This window comes from Cebus imitator, unplaced genomic scaffold (genome assembly GCF_001604975.1).
Source record: "Cebus imitator isolate Cc_AM_T3 unplaced genomic scaffold, Cebus_imitator-1.0 Scaffold341, whole genome shotgun sequence".
Taxonomy (NCBI): Eukaryota; Metazoa; Chordata; class Mammalia; order Primates; family Cebidae; genus Cebus; species Cebus imitator.
In genome coordinates, this window is record NW_016107656.1 from 2,503,419 (window position 1) to 2,518,772 (window position 15,354).

A 15,354-nucleotide genomic window follows, 5' to 3' on the forward strand; every position below is an offset into this window, starting at 1 on the left:
TGTTTTTCAAGCCTTTAAAAATCTTTGGAGAACATCTGAACTTCCATGACCTTAAAACCCTAATTTGATTATGTCTTCAAAGTTTGATTATTACATATTTTGTTCCCTCATTTTAAACTTTGAAAACTTTGGACTGAGTAATTCATCTCAACATATATTCACAAAAACAATCACAAGAAGCAATGCATTTTTTACTTGCGGAAGTGGGGGCAGTCGTAGAAAATTCCTACTTAACCTTGCTAAAGGCTGTACAGATTATAGACTGAAAGAGTCAATCTTACAGAAAACTGTTTCCTTGAAATATGGGGTCTTGAAAATATGAGAGAGATGGAATAAAGGTAGAAAAAAACAAAAATAAAACTAATAAAGAAACAGTTGCTTCAAAACTTGGGGGTATAAAATTGTGTTATTTATGGCATAAATTGAACCCTGCTTTATTTTAAAGTAGAGCAAAAATAAAATTAACAGAGAAATTCACACTGTAAGTCAGAGAAAGAACTGCAACCCAATTGAACTGATTTTTAATAATTATTGTCCCATGAGTTTAGAAGAGACAGCCCAAGAGATTATTTTTTTAGCACAGGAACAACAAATTTACATGAAAATACAATGCATTGAATAATTTTCTGGTGTTGGGTTAGCACTGCATATAGCAAGGATTAGAAACAAAATAGAAATTTCTATTTCCTACCTATATCACTGGCTACCATCTTGGAAAGCTTTCTGCTTTTGGTCTTCACTGAAAATAATATTTTGATATAAAATGTCAAAATCTATTCAAAGTAAACTAAATAAATTAAATATAAAAGAAAATACTTTAAAATCAAGATACTATACCCTTTTCTATAAAATTATTCATTTTTTGTTCATCATCTGAATTGTGTGGTGATGAAGAACCTACACAAATGAAGACAATGGAAGGAACAGGTACATGGTCAGTCATAAACACTGAGTTGTAATAAGAAAAATATACAAATAAAAAATCTGGTATTTTTAAAACAAGTTTTCAAGTTAGTGACCACAGGAGAGGCAATGTCTATAGTAATAATAGTTCTTGTAATATTACAGTACAGTAATAAGTAGTGTAACATCTTTCATGATAGACCCTGGTATACATAAATATTAAATTCTACAACAATTTGGCAAAATCTTGGTATATTATATGTTAGAAAATATATTTAAAAAACTATAAATAGTGTTTAACTGTTTCTTTGAAAAAATCTGGAATTCTTGATATTATTAACTGAATAAGGTTTTTCTAGCAGAACCAAGATCTTGTACTATAACTTTGCTGGTAAAACTTATTTTAGAGTTAGACTGACAGTTTAAAACTACATATTGATTCTGCATATATCATAGGAATCTTTAAAATATTGAAGGAAATACTTATATTTATAGATATGTTCAAATGTCTACTTAAATTTTTGGAGGTAAGAAATACTTAACTTTATTTTGGCTGTGACTCCCAATATTATATAATATTATCTAATATTTCTTTAAAATTTTGGGAGTCATTTTTTCCTTAAAAAAATTAATTTATAATATACATTTTTATTATAAATGTAATCCTAAGTAGTATATTGGTTGATCACTTTTGGACATCTATTCTTTAAAAGTACATCTCAAATAATGCCTCATCCATTCAATTTTTCACAGTCTTCTCAGCTATAAATCATTTCTCCTCCTTTGAGGGCCCTTAACGTTTTATCTACATATTTCTCATATGATGGTCATCACTTAATTCCTTATTATTTTAGATTCACCCACTTAGGACCTTCCTCACTGGAATGAACTTCCAAAAGGCAGGGCCCACATTTGATTCATTTTCTGTATTTCCTTTGTGACTAGTGGAGTGTGTTACATGTAGGACTCTCTAACTATTTGCTGAGTTCATACAGCTTTTCTGCCAGAGGCAAATACTTAGAATGTAATTGAAATAGATAATAAGGTTTTCTTTCTCTGCTTTAAAAATATCCCAGTAAAAGCACTGAATCTTAATGAATCAGGTCAAAATTTGACACCACATATAACACTCCCCACTAAAACTGTACTTCCTTCCCTTTGTCAAGTGGCGAATGTCCCTGACAGCTTTTCTCTGACCAAGTAAAACCTCCGAGCACTGGCAGAACCATTACTTTTACAGTAGTTTTATAACTTCACGTTATTTTTGTTAAACGTCATTTACAGATCCTCATAAATCTCACTTCAAAAAATATCACACAGATAATGATGAGCTCAGTAACATTTCCAGGAACAGAAATAGGTATAGTTGTTTTTAATATAAATATAATTCTGCTTTAAATAATATAATGTTTATATGCTATATATGTTTTAAAATATCACTATCATCTCTATAAAATATTCACATTTATGTATAAAAATGTATTACTGACACTAGTTTTGGCATATTTCATATCAAAGCAATAGGATAACATATCTATATATGATAATAAAATTAGAAAAATATTTGCTATTTTCAAATGTAAGTAGGCAACATAGGCTGTAATGTAACTAAAACAAGGAGGTTTATTTTTCTTCTAACTAAAAATACTTACTACTGATTGTTATAACTTCTATGACAGCTCATGCAAAAGCTCCAAAATAGTTTTCACTTTATCCTATTTGAATATATCTACTAAATTTCTACAATGAATCCACAGCTTATTGTTTTTCTAGTGCATACAGCATTTACATCATGAATGTACCTGAAGGCCATATTTATATTATGGTATGTGTGGCCCTGGGTTTTCTTCAGTTTGAAATAACCTAACAGTTTAAAAAACTATTTGAATATTGTGTGTGTGTGTGTGTGTGTGTGTGTGTGTGTAAACACACACACATATAGTTGCATGCAGGACTAAAAAATTTCCAATACTAACATGCACAGTGAATTACGTGAGTTCTTTAACATAAAGATCAAGTGAAAGTCTTTCCCTTCATTTGTTCAGGATGCATATGTTCAGTAGGCAGAATTAACTTTCTCTATTAGGGGACCATTGGTTTATTTAAAAGTAAATGAAAAAGGCAATCTATATGCATTATATACATTTTCTCATGACTATTTCTGAAGATAGCTTTGATTTTAATTAACTAAAAGCTGAGATCACAAATCTTGATTATGAGATTTAAAAGCTTTTCAAAAAAGTTTGCCGTCATATATGAATTATTTTAAGTGAACTACTGGTTTTGATAAGGGCATATGTACTTTACATTTCTAAATTGGTCTTCCTGTTAGTATTTATGAGAGACTCATTTTAACTCCCAATCCACTTTTATACATTTCTTCTTTTCCCATAAATACCAACTTATTTTATATTATCTATATAGGTTTTTAATAATCTATAATGCATGACTTAACTATTTTACCTTTTTATGTTACTCTCATTGTAGAAAGTATTTGAGGCTAGTAATTTAATTACTAATTTTTATGTTTTTAAAACCATGATCCCCATGTGGCTCTTGTGATTCACTTCAAACTCATCCCAAATGTTATTCTTTTCTGACCATTGCAAATTAGAATTTGCATGTGTTGGCCAGAGGTAATAATACATTATTTCATTATTTCCCTGTTAGAATGTTAACAGGAATGAAGGTTAAAAAAAAAGTTACAAATATACACAGTAAAACAACCAATAATAGATGCTAAAAATTACTATTAACAATTTTTACATGGACAAGTTGAGAAAGGCACACACCAGCTATTAAGAATGCAGTGAAAAGCATTTATATTAAAATAGTTTTCCAGCGTCTCACTCTAGTTCCTTAGTGTAATGTTCTTACCAGTTGTGCTTAACTGGTATCTCCTGCTATCTGAAACAACTATTCCCTATTAATGTTTGACTTTTTATAAAGAAACAGTATTTCCTGATATGTAGAAACTGACATAATGTCTCAGAGAATTCTTATATTTTTCAGAGTATAACCAAAGACTAAACTAAATGAAGGTTTCTATATCTAATGATAAGAATACAAGATTTACCAATGATTTTTTGAAGTCATAATTTTTACTTTTCATTTCAAACCATTACTGTCTTTTCACATGGACCAAAGAGCAAAATATATTTGAAAATGCCTAAACATGTTTGAGTTTCTCTGTTTTGAGAAAGAGGAAGTACAGGGTTTTTAACTTTTACTTTTTCTATTTATATACTTAGATTTAAATATACTCTTATCTACAAATACCAGTTGTTTGGTTATTTCAAAGAGCTAGATGTAGCCACTTTTTGAAAATCTGGCTTAGGATCAAAGGAGTATTAATTTATTTGGGCTGAATCTTATTAAAACACACCCTATGGTATTTAATATATTAAATATATTACCATAGGATTGTATTTAATATATTATATGTTCCATGTCCAAATTGTCCACCCTGACTTATATCCTTAACATACTGATAAATGCATTTGTGTGGATTTTGGGAAAGACGAGGTCAGAACATTATTTTATGCAGTTATAGAGTAAGAACTAAAAAATATTACAACTCTAAATTCTAAATTCAGAAATAAACAGTCCTAGGAGGCAGAAGACAGTTCTGTTCCATATTATTTAGGCAAACTTAATTTAACCAACATTAAAACTTAATATTAGGTACTAATTATGTGAGAAATTCTTCCATATGTTTTATTAGTTTAATGAATAAATTTAAATATGAAGTTTTAAGCACAAGAAAGTCAGAAAATACATAGATACATTTTAATCTTAAGAAATAATCAACTTGTTTAACATCAGGAAAATGCAACTGTAAAAAGGAAACATCATAAAAGCTTTTGCAGTCTAGATATAATAAAACATTAGACTAAAATCTGAGGGAGTAAAACAAAGTAAGCTTCTCAATATTTCCCATTCTTACAATTGTTTCTGATGTAGTATACCAGCTATGGAAGGATCAAAACACGTCTTAACAATAGTGTTACTTATGCTAAGAATGATCTTTTCACTAGAAAGCTAGTGAATACTGTTAACTTTATGAAGGATTAACAAGGGTTCAATCAACCAAAATAAAATAAATTTAGGATCTTCTTAATTTTAAGATTCTCCAAAGATAATAAAAATAATATTCTTTTGAAATATTAATATATGCATAGGTCACATAAAGACCCACTTATAGATAAGAAATGAGAACTGCTTTAATACAGCTGTATTAGAAATTTTTCATCATAAACAAAAATACATGTAATTAGTCTACAATTATTCTAATTGTCTTCACTCAGATTATAAGTGTTAAACATTTTTCATAACATTTAAATATTATAGAGAACTAAGACATTTGAGCCAATGGTAAGGAGTAAAATATATTTTCTTTAAAAAAGGTGTAAATATAAGAAAATTAAGTAAACAATTACATGATTCTCAGCAGGTAAAGTTTTGGATTTTTATTTAGCACAGGCTAGATTTCTTTCCACTTAATCAGAATTCAAAGAATACTGTTAAGATTTTAAGAATAAATATAAGACACAAAAGTTTTTGTAGATGTATTTTAAATGCATATCTATCAAAATGTACATTGGTATGCTATCTTGATTTTGCAGAATCATAATTACTAATGAAATACAAAAAACCAATTACCAGAAGTTGGAGATTTGCAGCGGTCCTCTGGAACAACAGTCCCTTCACTAATATCACACAGACCAGCTAAAAAATAAAAACAAAAAACAAATCACACCATAAATTTATGTAAGTGCAGTTTTGTCTTTTATTTACAGTATACATTTAACTACTGTCCATTTAAAAGAACCCAGTAAATTAACAGACTGTTGGTATTGATACCATGATCATTGGGTTTGAGATAAAAAACATTTTACAGTAAAATACCTCAAACTAATACAGCACTCATCAGTTAAAACAAATAAAAATATAATCTATGATAAAATACAAGTAAACAATTAATATGATTATAAATTTGCCTGGTGACTGAAGGTATAAAAACCCCTGCAAATTGTCTAAACATTATGAATAAAAGCACATCAAGAGTTTGGACTAGCTGGGCAAGGAGTCACATTGTTGAGCCTCAGAAGTCAGGTGTCACATTGATGAACAGAATGTGTATTTATCACCAGTATCTGCTTTTCTATTACTTTGGTAAAAGACATGATGTCACATTTCCAACAGTCACCAAGAAAACTTTTATAGTAACATTTTCTGAGAACATGAGTACTGAACTTTTAAGAAAAGTTTTCTATTTTGAGATAAACATTAGTTTTCTTTATTAGATAGGAATTTCTTGAATGTGAATTAGTCGTTTTTGTTGTTGTTTTTTAAGTTTCCCTCTGTTGCCCAGGATGGAGTGCAGTGGCACAATCTTGGCTCACTACAACCTAAGCCTCCTGGGTTCAAGCGATTCTCCTGTCTTGGCCTCCTGAGTAGCTGGGACTACAGGTGTACACCAACATGCCCGGTTAATTTTTTATTTTTAGTAGGGATAGGGTTTCACCATGTTGGCCAGGCTGGTATCGAATTCCTGACTTCAAGTGATCCGCCCACCTTGGCCTCCCAAATTCAAATTTTGGCCCTCCAAAATCACACCTTGGGATTACAGGTGTGAGCCACTGTGCCCAGCTTGAGAATTAGCAGTTTTAAAAAAAATCTTCATCAAACTAACGGTCCTGGAAGAAAACCTGGTTTTTACAGTTCTAAGATGATAGACGTAATTATAGGTACATATTTAATCTTTGAAAAAATATTTGTTTATATACATGTAGTCTTTCTTGATAGAACACTAAGATAGAGGATCTTTAAGTAGAAGTGATAATATACTCCAGTTTTATGATGTGACTAGTACTGAATAAAAATGATCAAATTTGAAATTTTACCCCCTTGGTATTTTTGACAACTGCTACTAAAGATTATACTTAGGGGAAACCACTTTGAGGTTTCAGTTGAGGGTCCTTATGATATAATAATTACTAAACTTACTGACTAAAAAAGTTCTTAAACTTGTATGATATAGTTATTCTTGCAATGGCCCAGGAAGAAACAGTTAGGAGTGGAATTAAAGAATGTGCATAGAGAAGATTTAATTTAGGTATTAAACGACTGTTAAATAAGCTACTTGGCTGGGTGATGTATATGATCCTACGGTATACTGTATCCTGTTACCTCTCAGACTATTTCCTGCTTTCGCTGACTTGCTCACCACTGGTTTGTCTCTTCTCCAGCCACACTGACTCCTCGTTGTTCCTTTAACTCACCAGGTGTACTGCTTCAGAGCAAATGGTGCTTGTTCTCTTGCATGAAATGTTTTTTGTTTCATTGATTGTTTTCCCAGACATCCTCATGGATAATAGCTCTCTCACTTCCTTTAAACCTGAAGTCATCTGGACACTCTATTTTATTTTAAATTTAACACTCCATCTCCGATATTTCAAATCCTCCTTCAATTATTTTTCCCCTTGGCACTATTAATGTAATCTACTGTATATTACTTATCTTCTTAAATGTGTGTCTCTTCCAGCAGAATATGAGTTCCGTGGGGTAGAGAACTTTGTCTGTTTTGCATAGCACACAGAAGCCTCAATATTTGTTGAATGGTTGAATAAATATATGTGAAAGAATTTCATTGCATGTAACCAAATCCATCCCGTTACTACTGCCAGAATCCCTTCAACAAATATTCCCAGCAATATAGCTATCTAGGCTTTGCTCAAAGATATTTCAACCCAATTAGCTAAGTGGTCTTAGGTGACACTTACTGAGTGCTTACTATGTGCCAGATATGGTTCTAAGTGCTTACTTCATTTAACTCTCACAGCAGCAAATGAAGTAGACAGTATTATTCTCATTTTACAGAAGAAGAAACTGAGGCACCCAGTGTTTTAGGCATTTTATACAGGAATAAAAACCTAATTACTTCTAGAAATGGTCCACTTCATTGCTACTCTTAGAGTTTTTTTTTTGTTTGTTTGTTTTGTTTTGTTTTTTTTAACTGGTGGGAAAGCTCTGCATGTTTTAGGACAAAAATCCTCTTTTTACAATGCCCTGGTTTAAAAATGAGGAGAAAATACAACATAAACATAGAACTATAATTTTAACTGTTCTAAACTCACGTGAGTATAGTCAGCAGTTTTGCTACATTACTGGCACACATGAAGTTGCGGTCAACAGTAACAAAACAACCATCTGAATGCCAACAATGTTCACTCACAAGATTAGGTATGTCACATATGTCCTCTCACTTAATATTCACACCAACATTTTGAGGGAGTAACCATCTTCATTTCATAAATGAGAACACTGAGCCTCAGATAAATATCCTTTTTAGTATCATGAAGTTATACAAAGAGTGGAGATTTAAACTTAGATATGCCTAAACAAAATCTCCAATTATGTTTCACACGAACTACTCCTGAGCCAGTGTTTTCTGTTCTATATGTAAATAATCTTTATAATCTATACTCAGGGCTCAACAAGTATTGCTGATAAATCTTATTTCTTTGGTTTAAATTTACTGTTTCTACCTATAAATTTATCTTTTTGAGTTGTTACACTGCCACTGAATGTAATACCTCTCTCTTAAATTTTTAGTGACCATTCTGATAAGTGTATCTTCTCTTGCAAAAGTCCAGATAGGAAGCTACATTAACTATTTAAAATATTCAACAAAACATAATCCTATGCTACTCAAAACAATATATCCACTAACTGAGGCATACTACATCAAGGTAAATATTAGACCACACATTAATCCAGTACCACGGTTTAATTGAGAGGGTGGCCAAATGTTTTCTGTAAAGATCCAAGTAATAAATAGTTCAGGCTTTTTGAGCCAAAAATCTTTGTCACCAAATAGCTGTTACACTGCAGCACAAAAGCAGCTATAGACAACACATAACAAATAAACATGGTATTTCTGCAATAAAACTGTATTTACAAAATCAGGTGCTAGGCTGGATTTGGCCTACAAATAGTTTGCTGACTCTTGGTTTAACCAATGTTACCATCATTAAACTGAACTAGGTATTAAGGTCACTTCTATCCATCTGGTTCACAAAAATATTCTAAAATTAATGATCAAATACCTCATTAATTTCAGGGAACATTATGTCAACAGGCTGCCATAAGTCATCAATGGAGTTACAAGATTAAAAAAGTAAAATTGATTTTGCTACAACTTACTTTTAGTGAACTTCTGCTGACTTCAACTAATCATTTCTATTTTCTATATGCACATAAAGGCATCAGTTACATAGCAACTCATTCTAGAACTCTGACTAATTTGTGCTTCAAATCAACTGATATGTAAAATGTCTGACCTTCACCAACTGGGGATGCCTTTTAAATTCACCAATTATCTTGATATTCTTTTTATTATTACTTGGTTTGCCTTATTTACATAAAGGACCTTGGGCTTTAGTTTCTCTTTATTATTATAGCTTTCATACTCTGCAGAGAGAAAAATGATTCTTCTTAATGTAGCACTCAGAATCAAAGTTATTTAGCTCTACTTTCTGTTTTTTTCAACTATTATTTAAAATTATCCCTAAATTGAGGCTCTAATCCTTCCTAAACCAAACAGTGTCTTATTTCGTATTATGAAATCAGCCTAATTCAACACAGTACTTATTCATTTTTGATTGTGCCTGACTTCTTATACATATTTTTTGCTTCTTCTAATATATACACAAACAGAACTTCTCAACCAGTACTATGGTGCTCCATAACTATCTCTCCTTTTCCATCTTACTGAAAATATTGAAGACTTAAAAGTAATTGAAATTGTAGTAAAAAGGTTCATACTTAAAGCCTCCAACCCATAACTTTTGAAAAAAAAATCTTAAAGTCTAGATACAAACTTTTGCCCATAATTTCCTTCTTTATAATTATAACTTCCTAGAGCAAGCACTCTCCAGCATGTGTCACTTCTACATTACTAATTAGATCTTTTGAATTATATTCAGATTAGAAATTTCTCTTGTTGTGTCCTTTACTTTCTGAATGATAAAACAACCAGCAAAACAAGATATATATTATCCTATTTTTAGTAAAATCAGATTTTTAGCAGATATATGGGTAGCTGAAATACTTTATTACTGTTTGTTTGTGACAGTTTTACAATCTTTATTATGAAAACACAGCCCATGTTTTACTCAATAATACAACTGTATTGTAATACAGCTATGACACATTTAAACTTACCCTAAACAGTTTTGTCTTAAAATTCATGTGAACTACATTCTTTATAAAAACATATCAGCTTCTATTAGTAGCAAAACAAAAAATTTCTCCGAACTGTTCTTTTAAAAAAGCCTGAAGAACAATTTGATGATATTTGGTCTACACCTAAGAACATGTTATAAAATATGTATGTTAGAAAGAATATCATTTTTAAGATCACAACAAAGAATTTTTATGCCAATCATTCTAATTTTATTTCAAATATTTATAAATTTAGGGGGATTAAAGTCAGAAATATTCTTAAGATGTTATTTTAAAACATACTTTAACATAATTTTAATTTTTACTTAAAACATAACCCTAAATATTGACAAAGTGAGGCATAATAATGGGTAAATATCTTAAACTAATAAGGAAAAACTCAATTAGGTCTCCTGTGCCTAAATAGCTAATTCTTCAATAATAAAATAAAGCAAATAATAATATAAATAATACGTATTGTAGGATTTACTGGAGAACAATGTAGAATGCAGTGAAATTTTAAAAAGCATTTTTTTTTTAGTATTTTTAAAATTACATGGTACAATTAGTCTCTATCCTTAGATAAATCTGGGCATTTAATTTCCAGCAATTTTACATAAGCTAGTATAAGGTATGAAGGAGAAAAGCGATTACTTTTATAGATAGTGAAATTTTTACCACATTTGTAAAATAAACGGTTTAAAGGTTTTATCTTCAAAAAATATTTCTTCTCTACCATGATAATTTTCTAACATTCTAGCACTAAATATTAGTATCTTGGCTTTATAAAGAAATAGAATTGGGGCACAAGTATTTAAACAGCTGTTTTCATACACATGTTATGAGATGAATCTAAGTAATGAGTACAGTGTTTTACACATAGAATGTTTTAATAAGCTCTTTTAAAAATTAACAACAAAAAACCCAATGATTTCACAAAGAACAAACATGCCAAGGCATAAATGACTTACTTAAAAAAGAAGAGCGAAGTTTTTTCATAGATTCAGAATATAAGCTAGAAAGGCCGCACATGCAAGAAGTCACAAACAGCACACCTTAGTGAAGCAATGAAAAGTGGAAGGGAAAAAAAAGGAGACAAAAATACTAGAATGGTATGATTGGGACAACAATCTCTGCTAAAGATATTACATGACAAAATGATCAACACTCAAACAAACATGGAAAAACAAAACTTTGAAAAGAAAAACTCAATTATCAAGCCAAAATAATAGAAAGGTCTATATCCCCTCATTTATCCCCCACAAATTGTAAAATTTACAGTATTAGTTAATAATGTACCAAACACAACTGAAAAATGAATTGCAGAATAGATTTTAATTCAGAGGGTATGAGTTAGGAAGTACAGACCAGTGCTTCCCCAACAGTATTTCAATGCACACTGGTATTCTGCAAATGAGTTAAGTATGCCCCAAATAGGGTTGCCGTCAATCTCTGGTCCGGCTGGGCAGATCCTGGGGAAACCGGATCCAGCAGGCCAGTTACTACGGGAAGCCTCATTAGTGTACCGTGTGTGCCATACATCAAATGCCATTTTTTGTGTGTGCCATGAAATTTAAAAAAAGGGCAAGAAGTAATGGTATATATAGCTAAGTATACATGTATACCTTGAGGTATTAGTGTTAGAACATTTAAAATTAAGCCTAATTACCTCGAAAACATAAAAGAACTCTATAAAGGGAATTCTCAATGAGTGTGGGCTTACATTTAATCAAAGCTATCTGAGAATGCTGTATTTTCACAGAACTAAAATTTACTTTTGCATCTTCCTTTTCTTTCCATGTGGGAATGATTCCTTTGAATGAAATGGTTGAAACAATAAATATTGGTCTTATGAAAAGGAGTAAAAACTTTGAAAGTAACTGTTTTTCTACAATAATGATGCAAATATTCCTGTCATTATATTTTAGCTGAAAAGTTTGATCCTGTGGTTCTTTCTCAATGTGGAATAAAATCCTAGAATATTAAAAAGAAAAGCAGGCCAGGCATGGTGTCTCACACCTATAATCCCAGCACTTTGGGAGGCTGAGGCAGGTGGATCACTTGAGCCTAGGAGCTTGACACCAGCCTGAGCAACATAACAAAACCCCATCTCTACAAAAAATACAAAAAATCAGCTGGACATGGTGGCATGTGCCTACAGTCTTAGCTAGTCAGGAGGCTGAGATGGGAGGATCACCTGAGCCCAGGAGGTCAAGGGTACAGTGAAGGCACTACTGCACTCTAGTCTGGGCAACAGAGTGAAACTGTCTCAAACAAAACAAACCCGAAACCACAACTACAGAAACCAAAAGTAAGACTCACACCTTTTGCTAGTTTTTGGTAGTTTACATATACAGAATAAATCAGGTAAGCTTTTACCTAACTGAAATACTTATATTCACAGAAGTAAGTCAGCATTTATAGAAATCCTAAAGCTCAGGATTTTCTTTCCTTTTCTTTTTACCTCCTGAAGGTTGTCGAGATTTACGAGGAGATCGGGGTTCTCTCCGATAAGGATCATTAGAGCCATACAATTCAATAGTGCCCAGGTTGAGCAGCACTGCTTTCTGGAGGTAGTCAACCATAGCAATGCCATTGCAATTGCCAAAAACCACCCTGGGAATAGGAAAATAAACATTTTAGCACAAACAAATAATTTCAAGAAAATGTACTGTAGTCTAAAAGGCTGAAGAATGCGCTATGGTCGGTCTTTCAGAAACTTCTTTGAAACAAAACACAGCTATAGGAGCTGATATATAGGCTACATATGCCTTCTCACAGAACTGTTTAGATCTTCTGCAGACATTAATTATTTAATATCACTAAATCAATCAACTGTATTATTTATAAAAAAAATATTTGACATAGGAGTTGAAACTTGATCAGAGAGATAAATCTCTCACACCTCACAATGCAACATCTATTTTTCTACCTTGGGGGCATTTTGAGATCTTCATGGGTAGGAGACATTCCCTTCCTCTAGGCAAATAGGAGATTATACATTGGGCCAAGTTTTGGTAATCATTCAAGTTAAGAATAAAAAGTAGAAAGCATACATCTTGAAGGCTCCCTTTGGGGTGTTCTAAGTACCTTCTCAATTATGAGTCAGGAACTATAAACCAATCAACTATGAAAAAAGGAAATTTATTCTTTTAAAATCTTTTAAGCCAGAAATGGAAAACTGACATATATAGGGGGCTATGTAAGTAAGTAAAAGAGGACACGTAAACACCATTGTGACTTAAGAGTATATGGCAGATCTAATAAGGAAAAGCTTCAACTCAGTTCCAGCTGAAGCTGCCATGCAGAAAAGTGGACATGGCTACATAATCAGATTTTTAAGTTGAAGCTTAAAGTATGGATTTATATAGTCTTGGTAACCAATAAAAATTCTAAAAATAGACAGAAAGGGCCAAACAAAATACAACTGTAAGCTCCGTGAGGCCTGCAATTGACTGATTTGCAATTTCCTTTGAAACTTCCTATTGGTTCTTTTTCTCATTTCCTATTTGTTTTCTTTATGGTTGTGGACAATAAAATATCTATATGTGCTCTTACATCATGTGGCAGCAAATAAAAGATATGAGAGAAAACTATCTCTGACTGTAGCCAGTGTTATTTTGATGTATAGTTGTCCCTTGTCTTTAGGAGTTTGGTTCCAGGACCCCCACAGATACTAAAATCTGTGGATGTACAAGTCCTCAATACAAAAGGGCATAAAATTTGCATGTAACCAACATACAGTCTCCCATACACTTTAAATTATCTTGAGATTATTAACATACATCTAATACAATGGAAATGCTATATAGATTTTATACTGTATTTTTTAACTTTATTTTTAAAAATTGTTGTATTGTTTCTTGTTACATTTTCTGAATATTTTGATCTGCTGTTGCTTCAACCCATGGATGGAATAGGTGGATACAGAGGGCTAACTATACAGCTGCAAGAGACAGAGTAGGTGGTGGGAGATACCAGCAAGAAAAAAAAAATGAATGAGTCCCTAGGGCCAGCATCAAGCAAGAAGACAATGAACTACACATGATAAATAGCTCCGGGACTGAACAGTTAGGAAGAAGTTTCTTACACTGCAGTGTTGATTTTTGATACAAGAAAATAATAAATGCTTTATAAGTCTATCACATTGTGATAAAAGTATATATAATTAACTATATGGCTGAAGGCATGAATTGACAAATAAAACAAATATACTGTAGTATAGATAAATACTAATTATTGTCATGCCTTTACAACTTATACAAGTTCATTGGAAGTAGAAAGAAAAATTACATAGCTACAGTTCAACATTTACAAAAATCAGTATATAACAAAGTCTTCTGGGTTCATGTTGTTAGATTTCTATTATAGTAACTATTAATAAGAAAGTTGTTTCTGGGAGTTTATATCTAGGAGGATATACTGACTTTAAAACTTCATCACAAATAATCTGTTGGTCCTTGAGGCATTTAACTTTACATCAGAAAATAGTGCATGCACACCCAAAGTAAGTTACTAGGAATGAAATTATGTTCCAAATAAACACTGAATTTGGTCTGAAATTAAAGTTATAGAATGCCATTTTAGGTAACAATATAACAAAGACCATCTTTTCTATTTTTAAAAACAAAATGAGGTATGGAATACTATGAAGAGACTTAGGAAAAAACATAAACTTATACTTACAATCCATAGGAAGAATTGACTGCCAGGCTGGTTATTTGTTGTGGTGGTTCTCCACCCACCCAAACCAACTGAATAACTAGTTCTGTCTGATAACCTGGAGACTGTTTAAGTGGTGAGTTTTTAACTCTAAAATAAAAGAAAACATGTTAGCTTTTAACCCATTGTCAACTATTGGCCTATATGATTATAAATAACTTTTTATATAAAACTATACTAGATATTTAAAGATATAGAAGTCAGAATCCTGTTATCTATAAGCATCTAATCTAGTTGGTGGGACTAAACAAGTATGTAATTAACAAAAATAAATCATATGCAAACTCTACATATAAAGTGGGGGAGGATAGCTGGGGTGAAGGAAAAGAGAAAATAAGAAGTAAGGAGGAAAAAGACAGAGAAAGAAAAGAAGGAAGGGAGGGCTGGGGAGAAAGATGAAGAGAAGTGGCAGCCCAAAAATTAAGAAGAGAAAAAAAAGTCAAGTTAAAAATGTAAGTTAGAAAAGCAGGTTTAAAACTTAAAAATGGCTGTGTCCGATGG

At 31.6% G+C, this 15,354-nt stretch overlaps 1 protein-coding gene across 8 annotated transcripts in view; it reads right to left on the reverse strand.

Annotated features, from left to right (window-relative positions):
• The window catches only part of LOC108287401 (syntaxin-binding protein 5), a 61,025-nt gene extending 45,817 nt beyond the window's left edge, over positions 1 to 15,208 (reverse strand). For 4 of the 8 annotated variants that reach the window (XR_005196499.1, XR_005196498.1, XR_005196497.1 and 1 more), the window contains exons 1-5: positions 14,818 to 15,208; positions 12,596 to 12,747; positions 5,566 to 5,631; positions 838 to 897; positions 692 to 739 (exon numbers count right to left, since the gene is read on the reverse strand). Coding sequence is in view for 4 of the 8 variants with exons in the window: in XM_017505765.2 (XP_017361254.1) it covers positions 692 to 739; positions 838 to 897; positions 5,566 to 5,631; positions 12,596 to 12,716 (295 nt within the window). In the remaining 4 variants the exon portion in view is untranslated. The remainder of the gene's footprint in view (positions 1 to 691; positions 740 to 837; positions 898 to 5,565; positions 5,632 to 12,595; positions 12,748 to 14,817) is intronic. The other 4 variants (XM_037730374.1, XM_017505766.2, XM_037730373.1 and 1 more) reach the window with 4 other exon arrangements.
• Positions 15,209 to 15,354: the final 146 nt, after the last annotated feature.